The sequence below is a fragment of the Pelodiscus sinensis genome, unplaced genomic scaffold (genome assembly GCF_049634645.1).
Source record: "Pelodiscus sinensis isolate JC-2024 unplaced genomic scaffold, ASM4963464v1 ctg59, whole genome shotgun sequence".
NCBI classification, from domain to species: domain Eukaryota; kingdom Metazoa; phylum Chordata; order Testudines; family Trionychidae; genus Pelodiscus; species Pelodiscus sinensis.
In genome coordinates this window covers 542,001-559,852 of record NW_027465846.1, presented here as the reverse complement: position 1 = coordinate 559,852, position 17,852 = coordinate 542,001, and the positions used below count along the sequence as shown (strand labels likewise).

Sequence of the window (17,852 nt, the reverse complement as noted above, 5' to 3'; positions counted from 1 at the left end):
TTTTTTTCCAGAGCTTTCCTGCAACAGGGCAACCAATTCCCAGGTTGATATTTAGCTTTCCCGTCTACACAGAACTAGGGTTGGCGTGGGTAGGCAGGTCCCAGACGGGGTCTCTCGCACATTGGGGTTTGTGCATTCAGGTGAAAGCATAAAGAAAGGGATCACTGCGACGAGGATGGGATTCGAACCCACGCGTGCAGAGCACAATGGATTAGCAGTCCATCGCCTTAACCACTCGGCCACCTCGTCTGCTATAGCTAGCTTTTGGATTAGATCTTCATAAGGGAATTTCCACCAGATAGTGCCAAACCCATGACACTGAGCTCAGCAAATATGACAGATGAAATTTCCATTTCAGGTGGGGATGTAGCTCAGTGGTAGAGCGCATGCTTCGCATGTATGAGGTCCCTGGTTCAATCCCTGGCATCTCCATAACTTTTCCTTTATGATTTTGCGAAGGGAGAGGAGCAGGAGGCGGGGACACAGTTTGGTGACAAAGGCCTTGCAGCCATGTGGGAAAGGACCAACAAAGCAGCTGCAATTTATTACCAGCAGTTACCATTTAAATTAAAATAATTTCAGCTTCTTCTGGAAGAGCCTGAGTGCTTGGAGGCTTGGTTGGGCCCTGTATTTAATGCTCACCCCTGGGTCCTTGTTTGGGCTTGGATATCTTGCTTGTTTTACATATCCAAAGGCATTTCTGACTGTGGTTTTGGGCCTTTCTGTTTTGAAGTTACTGATTTTGTGTTGCTCTGTAGTAGGCTGCTTTCTATGAGATCCGATTTTTTAATAAACACAGAGACCAACCAGAGGGTACAGCTAGACTCCGGGATCCCCCCAAAACTCCAGGGAACACGTTTGCTCTTCCACTTTTTTTTGCAGAAGAGCAAACGCTCTTTTGGAAGCCCCTGTATTCCTTGCTCTACTAGGAAGAAGGGGGCTTCTGAAAGAGCGGGTTTTCCCGACAAGTGGCCCAGTCTAGACGGGACAAATGTTGGAAAAGCCTCTACCAACAAAAGCGCATTTTGCGTGCCTTTTCCCGTCAAAAACTTGTAGCCTAGCCGTATCCAGAGTGACATGGGGGAATGTAGCAAGGATTGGGAGGCCCAGCTATTTGGCGCTTTGGAGCGGCTGGATTTGGATGTGGTGGCTATGCAGGAACTACATATTAGCTACTTCAAGGTACCTTGATTGGTGTAAGGTGATCGGAGGACAGGCCTGTCTTTCTGGTCCTCCAAGCCAGGCAAGTACAACGAGGTAGGAATCTGAGGGTATATCTACACTGCAAGCTTCTTTTGGAATAAGCTTTTCTGGAAGAGATCTTCCAGAAAAGCTTTTTTCAAAATAGAGCGTCCACAAGCCAAAAGCGCAACGAAATAGCGATGTGCTATTTTGAAAGATAGCATCCACACAGATTGGACGTTATCTCCAGGGCTGGACTAAGGGGTGGGTGAGCCAGGCAGCTGCCTGAGGCACCAACCGATGGAGGGTGCCTGATGGCAGCTGTAAGGGGCGTGAGGCGTCCCTTATAGCTGCCATCAGGCGCCGTGCGCCTGGCTCCCACAGCGCTGGCCCCCCCCATCCCTATGGTGCTGGCCAGCAGCGCCCTACCCCCCACGGCCGCGGGGCCCTGCATGACCAGGTGTGGCCCGCCCCGGGCTGCACGCCAGCAGCGGTGGCCAGGCTGGGCTGGATAGCACATGCGTCGTGCGCCCCCAGGGGCCAGCTCGTGCACTCGAGGGGTGACGGGCCCGCGCCCCAGGGGCAGGCCCACGCATGCATCGTGCGCCCGGGCCTGGGGTGCCAAAATGGCTCGGGCCGGCCTTGGTTATCTCACATTTTAAGGCCACCCAGAACCAGTTCAGGCAGGGTATTAGGTCAGCAGTTGCTTCTGGGTGCTGCTGCCTGAGGCTAGCTGAGACACGTGCTTACAAGGACTCCCTGGACAGCCGTTTCTCAGGTTCTGCTGCTTGCTTGCCTATCTCTTCGAGGGACAGCAAAGCTTTAGCACTGTGTGATCTGGTTGCCCTGTTTCAGGACACCACAGCACACTGCTTGCTATGGAGCCGGAGCTGCCTCTGGGCACTCGATGGCCCCACAGGGCCATGCTGCAGTTTCTGCAGCAGTTTGTGCAGGCTGCTTTCATGGCCCCGCAGGAGCGCGACTCCGAGCTCATCGAGACCCTCTGCCTGTGTGCGTGAGCGAGATCCTTGCAACCGCACCCCGCAGTGGAGAGGCGGCTCTGAAGGCTGGACACCGGTTCCGATTGGTGGAACCGGCTGGGGATGGAGTGGTGGGACGACCAGCGCTGTCTCCACAACTTCTGCATTAGGAAGGAGATGATCGTGGAGCTGCGTGGCTGGTTCGCCTCTGCCCTCCGTCGGCGGGAAACCCAGATGCTCCCCGCCATCTCCCTGGAGGAAGCGGGCCGCCATCGCCGTCTGGAAGCTAACCACACCAGACAGTTACTGGTCCATGGGCAACCAGTTTGGCGTGGGGAAGTCCGCCCCTGATCCGAGCCCGCGCCTGGTGCGTCTGGGGGGGCACTTTTCGGCAGGGACAGTGAAGGAGTCTCACCAACTGGACTGACGTGCAAGAGAGCATGTTGGCCGCTTTGTGCAGAGCTGTGCCACTGGGCAGTTTGCACCACACTGCGCTCACCATAAGCATAACAGTGACCCAAGGAAGGGGATATGAGACCAGAGGGTGGTGCTGCAGGGCCTGACCGTGCTGGCAGGACGGGACTTTGTCAGACAGTTCTATGCCAGCCAGGGGGGTTGGGTGGGAGTCAGTGAAGGAGGAGATGGCAACTTTGTTCCCACAGGCAAGTAAATGCTAAAGAAAACCGACGCTGCCAAGCCCTGTAATGCTGCCAGTTGGGTTTCCATGAGACCACCCAGGCTGGGGAGTCAGATAACAGGTGATTACACCACCGTCTCAAGCAACATCAGAACAGCAACGTTGGGTCAGACCAATGGTTCATCTAGCCCAGTATCCTGTCTGCTGACAGTGGCCAATGCCAGATGCCCTAGATCCTCACATGATTCCCTGTCCTGTCACCCACTTCCAGACAAACAGAGGCTATGGACACCATTCCTACCCATTCTGGATAACAGCCATTCATGGACCTAAAATCCAAGTCTTCACAATATCCTCTGGCAAGGAGTTCCACAGGTTGGTTGTGCACTGAGTGAAGAAAAAAACTTCATTTTGTTTGTTTTAAACCTGCTACCTAGTCATTATTTGGTGACTCCTAGTCCTTATATTGTGGGAATAAGTAAATCACTTTTTCTTATTCACCTTTTTCATGCCAGTCATGATTTTATAGACCTCTATCACATCCCCCTTTAGTCTCCTCTTTTCTAAGCTGAAAATCCAAGTCCCTTTAATCTCTCTTCATATGTGAGACATCTGGTGGAATTCCTGGAGTGGTCGACGCAACGGATCCGATTTGAGCGGGATCACTATGCGAAGGGAAGAGGGTGGCTTTCCTGGACATTTTTGCATCCTGCAGGGAATGGAAACAAAACGGGGAGATGTGGGGAATTAAGAACAATTCCGGGCGGCCACCGTGGAGGCCTACTCCAGGGAGATATTCCGGGGCCCGGACATTGCTCAGCAGGTGCACAAGACATTTCTCTTCTTAGGCAGGGACTGCTCACTAGGGATGTAAAATCCTGTTTAATTGGTGAATTGGGAAGTTTAACTGATTAACCAATTAAGGGGAGACAGGGACAGGACTCCAGCCCAGCTGAGTTGGAGTGCTCCCACCTACCTACCCCCACTGCGGCTGGGCTGGAGTAACTACCAGCACAGCCCCTGCCTGCCCGCCCGGCATCCCCTCCTGCCACAAACAGGCTGGGGCAGCCCCTTGCCCATGGAGGGTGGGGAACTATTCCAGCCCCCTCCTGTTAACTAGAACCGGTAACACCCATTAAGGGCGATACTTACCAGTTAACCTTTCACATCTCCACTGCTCACGGCCGCCGTCAGGAGAGGGTTGGAGAACTTAGTTGGAGCATTAACCAACTAACTGTAACCAGGTGAGAGAAGAGATTTCCTCCTGGCAGACCGGCCCATCTCCCTGGAGGACAGCAGGACCGTGTCCTGGTGTTGCTGGCCATGATAAGAGACCTGACTGACAGCCAAACCTGGAGGCCCATCACTCTCTCAAAGACTGACTGTTAGATCTTGGCCTGGTACTGGAGAGGGGGCTGGGAAGGGTATCAGATTGCTCAGTCTATTGCAACCAATCCAATGCGGGGCTAGGTTGAACTGGAGCAGACTCCAAGTGGTGCTGCGTCAGACTGGCCACCGGGCAGCAGATGTTCCGTGACCCCTCCCAGCCTCCGCTCTAGTACTAGCCAAGATCTTATCACTGGTGTTTAATAGAGCGTCGGGCCGCCACTTTCGGATGTCGGTGAGGTCTCCTGTCTTGGCCAGCAACAGCAGGACAGCGTTGTAGGCTCTGGGACCAAGCCAGACTTAAGTCCATCTGGCTGAGCTTTGTCGCCAGGGTACATCTATATTTTGGAATAATGTCAAGCTGGAGGACTTCTTACTCTGATTTCTGTAACCCTTTTTTCACGAGGAGTAAGGGAAGTCAAAGTCTCTGTCTGACTTTTGCCCTGCAGTGTAGCCAAGCCATATTGGGCGAAGATTTACATGGGTAGCTGAGGCAGGGCAGCAGGGCAAAACTCGAATTAAGTGACGCAACTTTAGCTACGTTAATTGCATCGCTGAAGTCAAAATAGCTTAACTCGGCATTTGGCACTGTCTACACAGCAGGAAGGTGAAGGAAGAACACTGTTCCTCTGGCTCCCCTTACTCCTCATGAAATGAGGGATACATGAGTCGGAGCAAGAAGTCCTGCAGCTCAACATTATTTCGAAACAGCGGCTTGCCGCGTGCACGCATGCTTTGTTACTCCGGAATAATGCTGCCGTGTTCACATACCCTTTGACTGCGGTGGGACAAGACCCAGGGTCAAGCGTCCTTCCGGTGTGCTGGGGATGTAGCCACACAGAGATTCTTATCTCAAATCTATTTCAAAATAGCGTATTATGAAATTCGGCACGTCTACACAGCACCAAATTTCGAAATAACGCACTAGTTTGAGCCATTCCTTATCCCTCGTACAAAGAGGTTTACTTGGATGGCTAAATAACATGCCCGTTATTTCAAAAAGTATTTCGAAATGACAGGCGGCTTGTGTAGACACAGGGTCGCTCTGGTATCCTGAAATAGCTGTGTGATGTTTGGGGGCGCCATAGTGGAGCATTTCCAAGGGCCTTGTTTGCAGGGGAATTTTTGACTTTGTGTTGCTATGTACCAGCTTTTAAGAAACACAAACCCAGGCAGGGGAGAACTCTTCCTGTGGCTTGAACCCAGTGGGATGCAAACATGATCTATGGCGGTGTTTCTCAACCTTTTCTTTATAAAGTACCCCTTAAAAAAATTATAACTACTCCCAGTACCTACAGTTTTCAGACACAATTTTTTTCGACAATTGCAACACATTTGTTGTTTTCTACCATTGCAACACATTTGCTGGGTGAGCCATGAACTTTTTCGGTGTAAAAAGTACAAAAATAATGAAACGCTAGAAAACTTAAAACAAATCTGTTTTCTCCAAATTTCAGTTGTATTGACGTCTCCTGCTCCTCCCCCTTCTTTCCTAAGGTTACCACTAATTGAGAAACACTGTTCCATGGGGTACATCAGTCACTGCTTTGGGAATGCTCAAGGAAAGCAAAAGCGAAAGCTATAGCATGTGCGTTGGTGGTATAGTGGTTAGCATAGCTGCCTTCCAAGCAGTTGACCCGGGTTCGATTCCCGGCCAACGCAACAAACTTCTTTTTATAAAATTAGATGTGGAGTCAGTGCAGTCAGACCTGTCCCCTTTTTTTCTAACAAGTAAACAGACACAGAGGGAGGAGAGCAAGGAACTCCCAGCCCTCCCCAGTGATCCTGCTGCGGAAAGCGAGCCGGGAGCCAGGCAGGCGCCAAACGCCTTACCCTGCATTGCAGTGGGCAGGGTACAGGCATGTTTCTGTGACAAAGCAAAAGGACAGGACTGGTTACTGTGCTCTGTGGTGCAGGCGGAAAGGGACTTAGCATGCAACTCTCCTGAAGCAAGAACTGGCCAGCGCCCCTTTGATGTTTCAGCCCATTCAACCAGTGATAGCTTGAATTTAAAACTTACCTTCTTCCAGCATTGCGGGGGGGGGAAAAAAAATTGACCAGCAATAGGATTCTTCTAAGATGTTGAGCACAAAATTTTTCAACGAAGCAGAGTGGCGCAGCGGAAGCGTGCTGGGCCCATAACCCAGAGGTCGATGGATCGAAACCATCCTCTGCTATTTTCGTTTCTTTTTCTCTCGGTGTTTGGTAAAAAAATTCAATAGATGGTAGAAGAGCCTGGCACAAAGCAAGACAAAGTCAGAAACGGAAAACTCCACTGCAAAGGGCGCAAACTTGAAACAAGCAAGAAAGGCAGAAGCAGGCCTTTTGCCTGCACTTTTGGGGGTGGGATCTAAGAGCAAACAGCCAGGCAACAGAGTAGAAACAGAAATTCCTCTGGGGAAAAAAAAGCACAAAATCACAGTCAGAAATGCCTTTGGAAATGGAAAGCAAGCCAGAAATGCAAACACAAGCAATGCTGCAGTACCAAGCCTTTAACAGGGCTCAAAAAGAGTTAGATAGATTCATGCAGGTTAGGTCCATTGATGGCTATTAGCCAGGCTGGGTAGGAATGGTGGCCATCTCCTCTGTTTCTCAGGAGATGGGTGACGTGAGGATTCCCTCTTGTGTTTCTTCCCTCCGGGGCACCTGCATGAGCCACTGTTGTCAGACAGAGCTCTGGGCTAGATGGACCGTTGGTCTGACCCAATGTGGCTGTTCTGACCTTCTCAAGCCCTCAACACAGAGTCCAATGTCCCTCAGCCACCCTCGCAAATCCCCTCCCCACCAGGCATCAGAGATGAACTGGATGGACACAAGATCTGTTCTGGGTGCAGCTGCCACGTTTTTTAACCCCCCCCCCCGCCCCGGCCCCCACACACATTATGGCCAGCCACTTAACAGGTGCAGAAACCTGGTTAGCCACTCCTACGGAGGACTGGCGTGGCTGCTGAAGATGCTCTTGGGAGTGGCTCTGCCAAAGATGACACGATGGCATTGATCAGGTGCAGCGTGTCCCAGGGGATTGGTCCACCAGGTGGTGGCCCCTGCCGAAGGCACCCTTGCTGCAGCTGGGGCCGCCAGTGCCCCGTGACTGGCCCACATTCCTCCACCAACGACCCTATGGCCACCTCTAAACCATCATGCTCGACTAACTAGGCAGCCACCATCAGGTCACCAGAAGGCCCCACTCCCAGCGAGTTAAGAAACAATCTGACAGGATGTGGCCTGTCATCTCAACCGGAGCCGGGGGCCTGACACAGTGCCCGTGGGCAACCCGTGCGCTGTACGGACTGGCTGTGCACCGTGGCATGGGTGTGCCTTTGCATGTCCTGATGCTCAAAGGGCAGCCACACCAATGCTTTAAGGGGCCCGTCAGTAAGTTCTGGGGAAAGACGCTCACTTTTAGAGGCCTGGCACTGCAGTCATGGTACTGCTGTCAGCACCCCTGACTGGAGGAGCACTAGAGTCCCTGATTGGGCCAGGTACTGGTAAAGCCAGAAAGAGACCGTGAGGAAGTGGTGGTTTCATTCCCCTTGTCATGTTGCGTTTGATTTCTATTGCCCTGTGGTAACCCTGTGTGTGTGCCTCAGTTTCCCTGAGCACTGCACCAATACTTAGAGGGGGATGGGAATTTTGGTGTACACAAAAACTAGTGCCCTTGGTAACCTGAACACTGGAGGGAAGCTATCAGGTGACACTTTTTGCCCCAGAAGCAGGACAAAGGCCAGAGAAGGGACCTGGCTAAGAGGGGCTGACACAGAGCTGCGGGGATTCAGGCAGCCTGAGATGCAGGAAGAGCGGCAGAGTGTTGGCTCTGGGACCCCCTTCTCCAAGATGGATTTTGTCAGAAGCCTCAAGATGCTTATTGTCTTCTCCCGAAGCACCAGCTGCAGGAGTCAAGAGGATAATGTGATTGCTTCAGCCTTCATTCTTAAGGAAAAAGTAGGTTTCTAGCACTCATAGCTCTGGAGGAAGCTTCAAAAGCAGACACACTCCATAGGCACCCTAAAGCCTCAGAAAGCAGAAGGCAAATAATCCCCAAATCTCTCTTGTTTTTAATGTGAGCTTATTCTTTTGAAGCCAATCTCATGATTATTGCTGAACTCCACTCCTGACTTCCAAAGAGAGTGGGACTAGCAATACTCAAGGGCTACATCTACACTGGCATGATTTTCCAAAAATGCTTTTAACGGAAAAATTTTCCGTTAAAAGCATTTTCAGAAAAGCACGGCTAGATTGGCAGGATGCTTTTCCGCAAAAGTACTTTTTGCGGAAAAGCGTCCATGGCTAATCTAGACGTGGTTTTCTGCAAAAAAGCCCCGATCACCATTTTCGCAATCGGGGCTTTTTTCAGAAAACAGTCCTGTGCTGTCTACACTGGCCCTTTCGCGCAAAAGTCTTTCGGAAAAAGACTTCTGCCCGAACGGGAGCAGCATAGTATTTCTGCAAGAACACTGACGATCTTACATGAGATTTTCAGTGCTCTTGCAGAAATTCAAGCAGCCAGTGTAGACAGCTGGCAAGTTTTTCTGCAAAATCATCTGATTTTGCAGAAAAACTTGCCAGTCTAGACACAGCCAAGGAATTTTTCCCATGATGGAAACAACATCTGTGCTTTCTCTGGGGTGTGTGTGTGTGAAAAACACACTGTGAACACAGCTACCTGGCTATAAACATCCATCTCTCATCCCAGAGCCAAGCTTGGCTTTCCCTGATCCCTTCGGTAGAAGAGAGAGAAATACCCACCCCAGGGTACAAGAAGTGCTAAGGCCACACAAACAGCGCATGCACATTCATTAAGGATGCAGCAAGCTTAGAGCCATGAGGACTAGGAGCTGCCAAGCCCAGCTGCTAGAAGGCCTGCACCTATTAAGCGCTACCGCCCAACGTTTTGGAGACAAGAAAACTCCCCACCCAGGGTCGACAGTTGCTTTTCTAAAGCAGAATCGAAAATCGGCGCCAAAATCCTCTTTTTCGAATTTAAATTCCAAGGCTGGCTTCGGATTGGCTGGGGCCAGAGGCGCCGCCTCTCATTGGTGGGAAGAGAGTGAGCATCACCCGCCAAGTCAGTGGCTCAAAAAAAGTTTCGTTCGCGGTTTTCCCTCTGGTCCGATTTCAGCCTATTTAAAGTCCTTGCTTCTACTGCTACGAAACAGACGTATTGGTTTGTGAAGGAAACAGCGTGTTGTCATGTCTGGTCGCGGTAAAGGTGGGAAGGGGCTAGGGAAAGGAGGCGCCAAACGGCATCGCAAGGTCCTACGGGATAACATCCAGGGTATTACCAAGCCCGCCATCCGCCGTCTGGCTCGCCGCGGTGGTGTCAAGCGTATCTCCGGCTTGATCTACGAGGAGACCCGCGGGGTGTTGAAAGTTTTCCTGGAGAACGTGATCCGCGACGCGGTGACTTACACTGAGCACGCCAAGCGCAAGACTGTGACGGCCATGGACGTGGTGTACGCCCTGAAACGCCAGGGTCGCACCCTTTACGGATTCGGAGGCTAATTCTGAAAGACCCATTTCTTTAACCCAAAGGCTCTTTTAAGGGCCACCCACCTTTGCACGGAAAGAGCTTGTTACGCTGTGATTGGGGGGGGGGGGGGGGGGGGAATAGCTTAACTACATGCTACGGACAAGGGTGCCAGGTGTAGCAAGGGGTTTATAGAAAGTCTTGTGGACTGATGCTCAAAGCAGTGGTGTGAGCTTTCATAGGCAAAACCCGCGGTTCATCAGGCTTTTATAAACATTCTCCCCCACGTTATCTTAAGTATATAAAGACAGAAAAATGTCTAGTCTTTAGGGTACTACTAGATTATTTTAAAAGTTTTTTTAAGTGTTTCAAAGCTCCAGGGAGTAGCAGAGTTAGTCTTATAAATGCTACTAGACTATTGTCTTTTAAGTTTATCTAAATGTTAGCTTAAAATGCTGCAAGACTAACAAAACATGTAGATGATATTGAGCTTTTGTGGCCAAAACCCACTTTGTCAGGTGACTTGATTACTAAGAGTCCAGATCCAAGAATAAATAAAATACAAAACACTTTAGACAATTGTTCTAAAATTACACCAAAAGATTCAAAGTAATAAAAAATGCACCAAAAAGTCAGTTTTAAGCTAGCAATGTAGGAGAAAGATTGGATGGCTTTCTCCTATGTTGCTAGCTTAAAAGTTTATTTTTGACTTTTTGGTGCACTTTTTTATCACTTTTATTCTTTTAGTATGCTTTTAGAAAGATTCTTTCAATTTATATATCTTATTTTTATCTTTTGGTCTTAAATCTAGTGTTTCAACTAACAAAACCTGCATGATTCATTGATATGGTTATGTATTTTGAGCTAGACTGTTTTATAAAATGTTTTTTTGCAGTAGGTATCTGTTAAAATCAGCTGTTGTGTTTCAGGAAAGGATAAAGGAATTGAGGTGATCACTCAATTGTTTTGCTGGTTAAAGGGAGGAAGGCAGTAATTCTCCTAAGGCATCTTTGATACACATTGTAGCACTTTAAAGACTAACAAGATAGCTTAATAGGTGATGAGCTTTTTGTGGGCCAGACCCACTTCCTCAGATCTAAAGAAATGGGTCTGGCCCACGGAAGCTCATCCCCTATTAAACCATCTTGTTAGTTTTCCTTTTGTTTTAGCAAGATCAGACTATGTAGCACTTTAGAAACTAACTCGGCTACCTCTCTATTACTATTTGACAAACATTGTTGTCCATTAATTTGTTTGGATCGATTTTATCGATTTTGACGCCTTCCAGAGAATGGACTCAACTGAGCGCAACGAATGGTTGAGCTGGTGCAAAGTATTTCTTGTGGCTGGCAGGGTGTCCCGTGCCAGTCCCTGCATCCCTTGGCCTGCCTGCATAGGGAGACTTCCCTCTCCTCCCCCTGCTTGTGGGCAAGCAGCAGCCCCCTCGTGGGGCCTGTTTGGGGGCCTGCTTGGCTTGCCCACAGTGGTGCTTGCAGGGGGCACATGGGGAGCTGGGGGAGGGGATGTATACTCCTACTCCCCTGCGGTCTCCCATTCCCCTGTGATTTCTGCCACCGCAGCTGCCATTGGCTGCCTACTTGTGACTTTCGGTAACCGGGTTTGGTTCTTTAAAGAATTTGAAACCACAGACAGAGGAATACTTCTTTTTAGGGTCAAACAAAGATTTTTATTTTTTCTATTTACTTTATAATTAATTTTTCATTTAAATCAATTCACTATTTTTGATTCTTTTAGGACAATATAATATACAAAGAAAGTAGAAAAACAGTACAATTAAAAAAAACCCAAGAAATATCTTCTCTTAGAAATATTACCCTCCTGATTTACCTTTAAACAATTTATGGAGTTAACAAATATATAATACTCACGTTAAGAAAGTTGGAAGCATTGCTTACATTCAGGAGATATTCTTTTTTGTTTTTCCTTTTTCTGGGGATTTTTTGTTGCAACTTACGACCGGTGTTGTTCCCCTTTCGGAGCTTATGTGTGGCAGCGAGATTCAGCGCCGGGGAGGGAGCTCTGGTTGATCAGACCTAGCTTTTAGGATTCGCAACCGGTTCGCTCTTGGTCTGTTCCATCCAACCTTATATGCCCTGTTTCATTATTTTGGTACTCCTTCACTCGCCTGACAATTGCTGAGGTTAGATTTTTGTTCTCATCCACCCTTATAAAAACTTTCATCTGCTCCATTTGGGGTAATCAGCACTTTGTTGCATACTGCTGCCTGAGCTAGTTACTTCCCTAAAAGCAGGGTTATTGTTGGTCAACCAATCAAATTTTGTTTTTATTTTCCATCTCCTGTCTCTCACAATACTGCCTTTCCTTTACACTTACAATTAAACTGGTGCTCATTTGACATTCTGGGTAGGCCTCAATACCTTCCTTTCACAGTGACATGCGGTTGTCCCATGTAGCAGTGCTGGGCTCAGTTTCCTTTCCTTTAATGGGACCGAGGTGGCAGAGCATGCCTGCTGTCAGCCACAGTGGCGGTGCCTTCCGGCACGTGGAGCCACGTCACGCTGCGCTGAGCCAGGCTGTGTCGGCATGTGCACAGGAGCAAGAGAGAGAGTTGAAAATCCCATGACAGCCTGACAAGAATGGTGACCGTTTAATAGAAAGATTGTCTAATTACAATAATGAGGGAAGGAGAAAAAAAAGACAGTGAATAAATTGTTCAAGTTGTTCCAAGAGGCTGATAAGAACAATTGTTACCTCCGCTGTTTGGTAGGAGAAGTCGTTAGGATGTGGAAGGGAGTGTGGGAGCCAGCCCATAGTCTCAGATTGGAATGAACAGAGGAGTTCTCTCTGTTCCTTCCAATCTGAGACTAACTCCACTACACCAGCTTTTGTGGGCCCATCCCACTTGAGATGAATGCACCATCTACATGTTTTGTTACTCTCTCAGGTACTACAAGGCTGTTTAAGCGTTTCCAGACTAACTTGGTACCCCCTGAAGCTCTTAACATGGGAACACAATCAGAGCACTCCGAATTCTGTGCATTCACACCGGACAAGAGCAGAAGAGCCTCCCGATTTGTGCAACCGAATAAATAAAACACAGCACCCACCTTGCATGCAATACATATTCAGCAACATCCGTTTTGGGAAAGGAGCTCTCATGGTGTTGGCATGATGGATACCCGGTGTCTGACAAGACTCCACTGAATTAATATTCAAACTCCAGATTGCTACAGCTTGGGATCTTGGTGCAGCCACTCGCCTGCCAGATATATCAGAGATGGGGGGGAAGGAAGGCTTCTGGGTTTTAAAAGCGCTGGGCTCCTGAAAACACCCAGCCATGTGTTTTGTGACGCCTATCTGCCCATGCTCAGGGATAAAATCCGTGCTCCAAATTTAAAGTTAGAAGCTGGCTGGTCGGCTGTCATGCTATGCTTTGTGTTGGATGGAGGGATGGGGAAAAACATTTACAGGCTTCCTGCCTAAGTTTCTGGCTAGTCTGATCACAACCTAGTTAAGGCCTCCTAACTTGCTGCTGTGGAAAGACTTCTAGTGATCATAAGAAAGGCCAGACAGGATCTGACCAAAGGGGTCTCTACCCCAGTGTCCTGTCGGCCGACAGTGGCCCATGCCAGGTGCCCCAGAGGGAGTGAACAGAGCAGGGAATCATCATATGATCCCTCCCCTTTCGCCCATACCCAGCCTCTGACAAAGAGAGGCCTGGAACACCCGGCCTGCCCATCCTGGTGGACAAGTATTGATGGCCCTAACCTCCATGAATTTATCGGGGCTATGTCTACACTCGCGGCTTCTTGCGCAAGTATGGCCGTTCTTGCTCAAGAATCCGCAGCGCATCCACACTGCCCGCCCACTCGCTCTTGCGCAAGGAAATTTACAGTACGGCGTGGTAAGAGAGGGCTTCTCGTGCAAGAGCTACACTCTTTTTTAGCAGGAGCTCTTGTGCAAGAGGGCAGTGTGGCTGCTCGGCAGGGATTTCTTGCGCAAGAAAGCACTATGGCTAAAATGGCCACCGAAGCTTTCTTGTGCAAGAGGGCATCCATACTAAATAGGCGTTCTGGTGCAAAAGCACAGCTCGCACATGGCAGTGTGGACTTTTTCTTGCACAAGGGCTCTTGTGCAAGATATTCTTGCGCAAGAAGCCGCCAGTGTAGACATAGCCCTGGTATTTTATTCTTCTAGTACTGTGATGTCTGCTTGTGGGAAGGGTGAAAAGGGGTTGGGGGAAAGGAGGTGCTAAGCGGCACCGTAAGGTCCTGAGGCACCCTAAGGTTTAGGGGCTGATTCTCCCAATACCTATATGAAGAAATTATTCAACCTGAAGGCCAACCCCTCCTACACATAAAGATCTGGTTTTGCTGTGTAAAGTTACAGGGGTGTTAATATATATGTTGGATTAAGTAAAATATTAACATACATATTTGTCTTTTCAACAAAAAAGACAGGAAACAAAGGGTAGGAATAAATGGCCAGTTTTCAGAGTGGAGAGAGGTAACTAGTGGAGTCCCCCAAAGGTCACTCCTGGGACCCATCCGATTCAACCTATTTATAAATGATCTTGAGAAAGGGATAAACAGTGAGGTGGTAAAATTTGCAGATGATACTAAACCACTCAAGATAGTTAAGACCGAAGCAGGCCATGAAGAGCTTCACAAAGATCTCACCAAACTAAGTGATTGGGCAACAAAATGGTAAATGAAATTGAATGTTGATGAATGTAAAGTAATACACACTGGATTCCCAACTCTACATGCAATATGATGGGGACTAATTTAGCTTATAACTACTCAAAGAGATCTTGGAGACAATTTTCTTCCACTATTTGATCTGGGGAAGTGGGTCTGGCCCACGAAAGCTCATCACCTAATAAACCATCTTGTTAGTCTTTAAAGTGCTACATAGTCCTGTATTTAAAAAGACTAGGACTTTCCAGCTTAGAAAAGAGGAGACTAAGGAGGGATATGATAAAGGTCTATAAAATCATAACTGGTGTGGAAAAAAATGAATAAGGAAAAGTTATTTACTTATTTCCACAATATAAGAACTAAGAGTCACCAAATGAAATGAACAGGCAGCAGGTTTAAAACAAACAAAAGGAAGTTTTTTTCTTCACTCTGTCCACAGTCAACCTGTGGAACTCCTTGCCAGAGGATGTAGTGAAAGCCAGGATGTTAACAGGGTTCAAAAAAGAGCTAGGTAGATTCATACAGGTTAGGTCCATGAATGGCTATCAGCCAGGATGGGTAGGAATAGTGTCCCTAGCCTCTGTTTGTCTGGAGGTGAGTGACAGGGGAGGGATCATAAGAGGATTCCCTGTTGTGATCCCTCCCTCTGGGGCATGGGCCCCTGTTGGCAGACAAGACACTGGGCTTGATGGACCTTTTGTCTGACCCGGTACGGCCATTCTTATGTTCTTAATAATGATGCAATATTAATCAAATACTGTTGGGCTACATCTAGACGGGCATGATTTTTCACAAATGCTTTTAACGGAAAAGTTTTTCCGTTAAAAGCATTTGCGGAAAAGAGCATCTAGATTGGCACGGACGCTTTTCGCAAAAGCACTTTCTGCGGAAATGCGTCCGTGCCAATCTAGACGCAGTTTTGCACAAGAAAGCCCCGATCGCCATTTTCACCATCGGGCTTTTTTGCGCAAAACAGTTTTGCCCGAATGGGAGCAGCATAGTATTTCTGCAAAAAGCACTGATTTCTTACAGGAGGAAGTCAGTGCTTTTGCGGAAATTCAAGCGGCCAGTGGAGACAGTTAGCAAGTTTTTGCACAAAAGCAGCCGCTTTTGCAGAAAAGCTTGCCAGTCTAGACACAGCTTTGCAGTAATATAGTTCTAGGTGTAAACGAAATACTCATGTTAATATGGACCTATATTCATTTCTTTTTAAAGAAAGGGAAAGTTGAAGAACTATTTGTATAATACACTTAGAATTCATCTTTAGATAATTTTATCTATGCAAATGATGGCCGCTGCCTTACTTGGGAAAGCGACTGTTCAACCAGACTCCTAGTACAAGCACAGTGGTTAGGAAGGGCTACATCACTTGTGCCCAGACTACACCCGTAGGCAAACAGACCATCTCCACAGCTAGTGCAGGATGGGTGGGCAAGGGAAAAAAGGGAGGTGTTGCCTTGTAAATGAAAAATGTATAACACAGGGGGAGGTTGAGCCAGACATAGGAGACAGTTGAGTGTCTGGGTACACGGAAAAACACCACAAAAGACACTTAAAAGGTCAATTAATATCAGTTTTGATTGGTCACAAACAAGTGATACCTAAATGAGGTTGGGAAATTGCTGTCTCATACAAGTTGGCAGGATGCAAACAAGTCAATTGCCATGCTGGGATCAAGTGCAAAAAAAGCCTTTACAGACTGTTTACACAGCTGAGATGCAAGGAAATCTGATCACAAGTGAGGAACCAGAAGAAACAACCTGAGGGATTTAAAGTTGAAATCATCCTACAAGTTTACTGAAAGAAGCAGATTATAAATTACCATTTCCTGGGTGATTTTTTTTTAGCCTGTTAGCATTTCAATTTACAGTTACTACTAGGTTTCTATTAAATACTAGATTTACCCTTCCCGGCAAAACGGGCCTCCTGAATGCCGCCTTGTTACAAAATGGCGCCAAAAACTTCCAAAGGCACAATGGCTTTAGAAAAAAAGCTTTCCTCCAAATTACAAGGTATGTGAATTCAACAATTTACCACTGGGATTAGTTTCACAAGAATTTCACAACCGAGTTACTGCCTTAGCACCTGGAAATGTTTATTTTAAGGAAAAAACAAGGAATTGAAATCCTTTGTTCTTGGTAGCATAGATACTGACACGAGTCTAATTAGTTAACATTATAAATTGTAAATATATGCTGTAGCATTAAAGACTAGAAAAAGAACCATTCAAGTTAGTTATGTTTAGAACTTTTCTTCCCTTCCCCGGGAAACAACCGAAATATAGCAGCAGCTTGAAAAGCCAGCACACTGCAATTTAACGCAGATACCGGTATGCAGCAAGCCCAGCTCTCTTCGTGCAGAAGGAAGTGGCCCTTAAAAGGACCTTTGTGTTTTTAAGGCGTAAACTGCAGATTTAGCCTCCGAATCCGTAGAGGGTGCGGCCCTGGCGTTTCAGGGCGTACACCACGTCCATGGCCGTCACGGTCTTGCGCTTGGCGTGCTCGGTGTAAGTCACCGCGTCGCGGATCACGTTCTCCAGGAAAACCTTCAACACCCCGCGGGTCTCTTCGTAGATCAAGCCGGAGATACGCTTGACGCCCCCGCGGCGAGCTAGGCGGCGGATGGCGGGCTTGGTGATACCCTGGATGTTATCTCGTAGGACCTTACGGTGCCGCTTGGCACCTCCTTTTCCCAGTCCCTTCCCGCCTTTGCCGCGACCAGACATCTCGTAAGAAGCGCACAAAAAGTACCTAGAAAGCCATTCCGCACTGCGAAAACAAGAGTTTATATAGTGTGCTGTCCGACCGGAGTGAGAACTGAGAAGCAAGAGGCGGGGCGCCATATCGCTCCCTGTTGGTAGCCGAGCCCCGGAGAGTGGCGTTAACACTCGCTCACCAATGAGGCGCCTGGAGTGCTTCTTCCCCGACCAATCACTAATCAGCAGTTAAATTCAAATGCAGAGAGAGTTGTCCACGCACCAGAAAACGGTCTTGCAATGCTGGGCTTTAAGGATGGGATCAGGGACCAAAAAAAAAAAAAAGAAGAATTAGGAGGCCAAATATATTTCTCACACACTCAAAATGCCTGTAGGACAAGTCTTCTCAAACGGGGGGGCATAAATCCTCAGGGTGTCATGAGCTGTCAATCTCCTCCCCAAGCCCTGTTTTGTTTCCAGGATTTGTCATAATGCTAAATATTGTAAAAGTAAAACTTAAAAAACAACAAATCTAGTAGCACCTTAAAAAAGTCACCTGAAGAAGTGGGTTGTGCCCACGGAAGCTCATGATCCTGTCTCCATGTTTTGTTAGTCTTTAAGGTGCTACCAGACTGCTTGTGGTTTGTAAAGTTGTTCTTGTTACAGACTAACTCGGCTCCCCCTCTGAAGACTGTAAAAGTAGTTTTAATTTATAAGAGGGAATGCACTCAGGGGCTTGCTGTGTGGAAAGGGTCACCAATGCAAAAGCATAAGAGCCACTGCTGGGAACCCCCTCGCCCAGAATGAAATGAACCACGTGGGT

General features: G+C 47.9%; 2 protein-coding genes and 3 non-coding genes across 5 annotated transcripts; 3 read left to right on the top strand and 2 right to left on the bottom strand.

The window, feature by feature from the left end:
- Positions 1-167: 167 nt before the first annotated feature.
- TRNAS-GCU (transfer RNA serine (anticodon GCU)) lies at positions 168-249 on the bottom strand. The gene has a single exon. It is a non-coding gene; the product is annotated as a tRNA-Ser (tRNA).
- A 111-nt stretch (positions 250-360) lies between these two features.
- On the top strand, positions 361-432 carry TRNAA-CGC (transfer RNA alanine (anticodon CGC)). Its single transcript has one exon. It is a non-coding gene; the product is annotated as a tRNA-Ala (tRNA).
- Positions 433-5,775: 5,343 nt separating this feature from the next.
- TRNAG-UCC (transfer RNA glycine (anticodon UCC)) lies at positions 5,776-5,847 on the top strand. Its single transcript has one exon. It is a non-coding gene; the product is annotated as a tRNA-Gly (tRNA).
- A 3,482-nt stretch (positions 5,848-9,329) lies between these two features.
- On the top strand, positions 9,330-9,735 carry LOC102454071 (histone H4). Its single transcript, XM_006128628.4, has one exon. It carries the CDS (start codon positions 9,376-9,378, stop codon positions 9,685-9,687), a length of 312 nt encoding a protein of 103 aa, XP_006128690.3. The 5' UTR covers positions 9,330-9,375; the 3' UTR covers positions 9,688-9,735.
- A 6,962-nt stretch (positions 9,736-16,697) lies between these two features.
- On the bottom strand, positions 16,698-17,106 carry LOC142823713 (histone H4). The gene has a single exon (XM_075914920.1). The coding sequence runs from the start codon at positions 17,057-17,059 to the stop codon at positions 16,748-16,750; it is 312 nt and encodes a 103-aa protein (XP_075771035.1). The 5' UTR covers positions 17,060-17,106; the 3' UTR covers positions 16,698-16,747.
- Positions 17,107-17,852: the final 746 nt, after the last annotated feature.

Excerpts from the sequence above, each read along its gene's own strand:
- LOC102454071 (XM_006128628.4), top strand. The coding sequence starts at position 9,376 with ATGTCTGGTCGCGGTAAAGGTGGGAAGGGGCTAGGGAAAGGAGGCGCC.
- LOC142823713 (XM_075914920.1), bottom strand. The coding sequence starts at position 17,059 with ATGTCTGGTCGCGGCAAAGGCGGGAAGGGACTGGGAAAAGGAGGTGCC.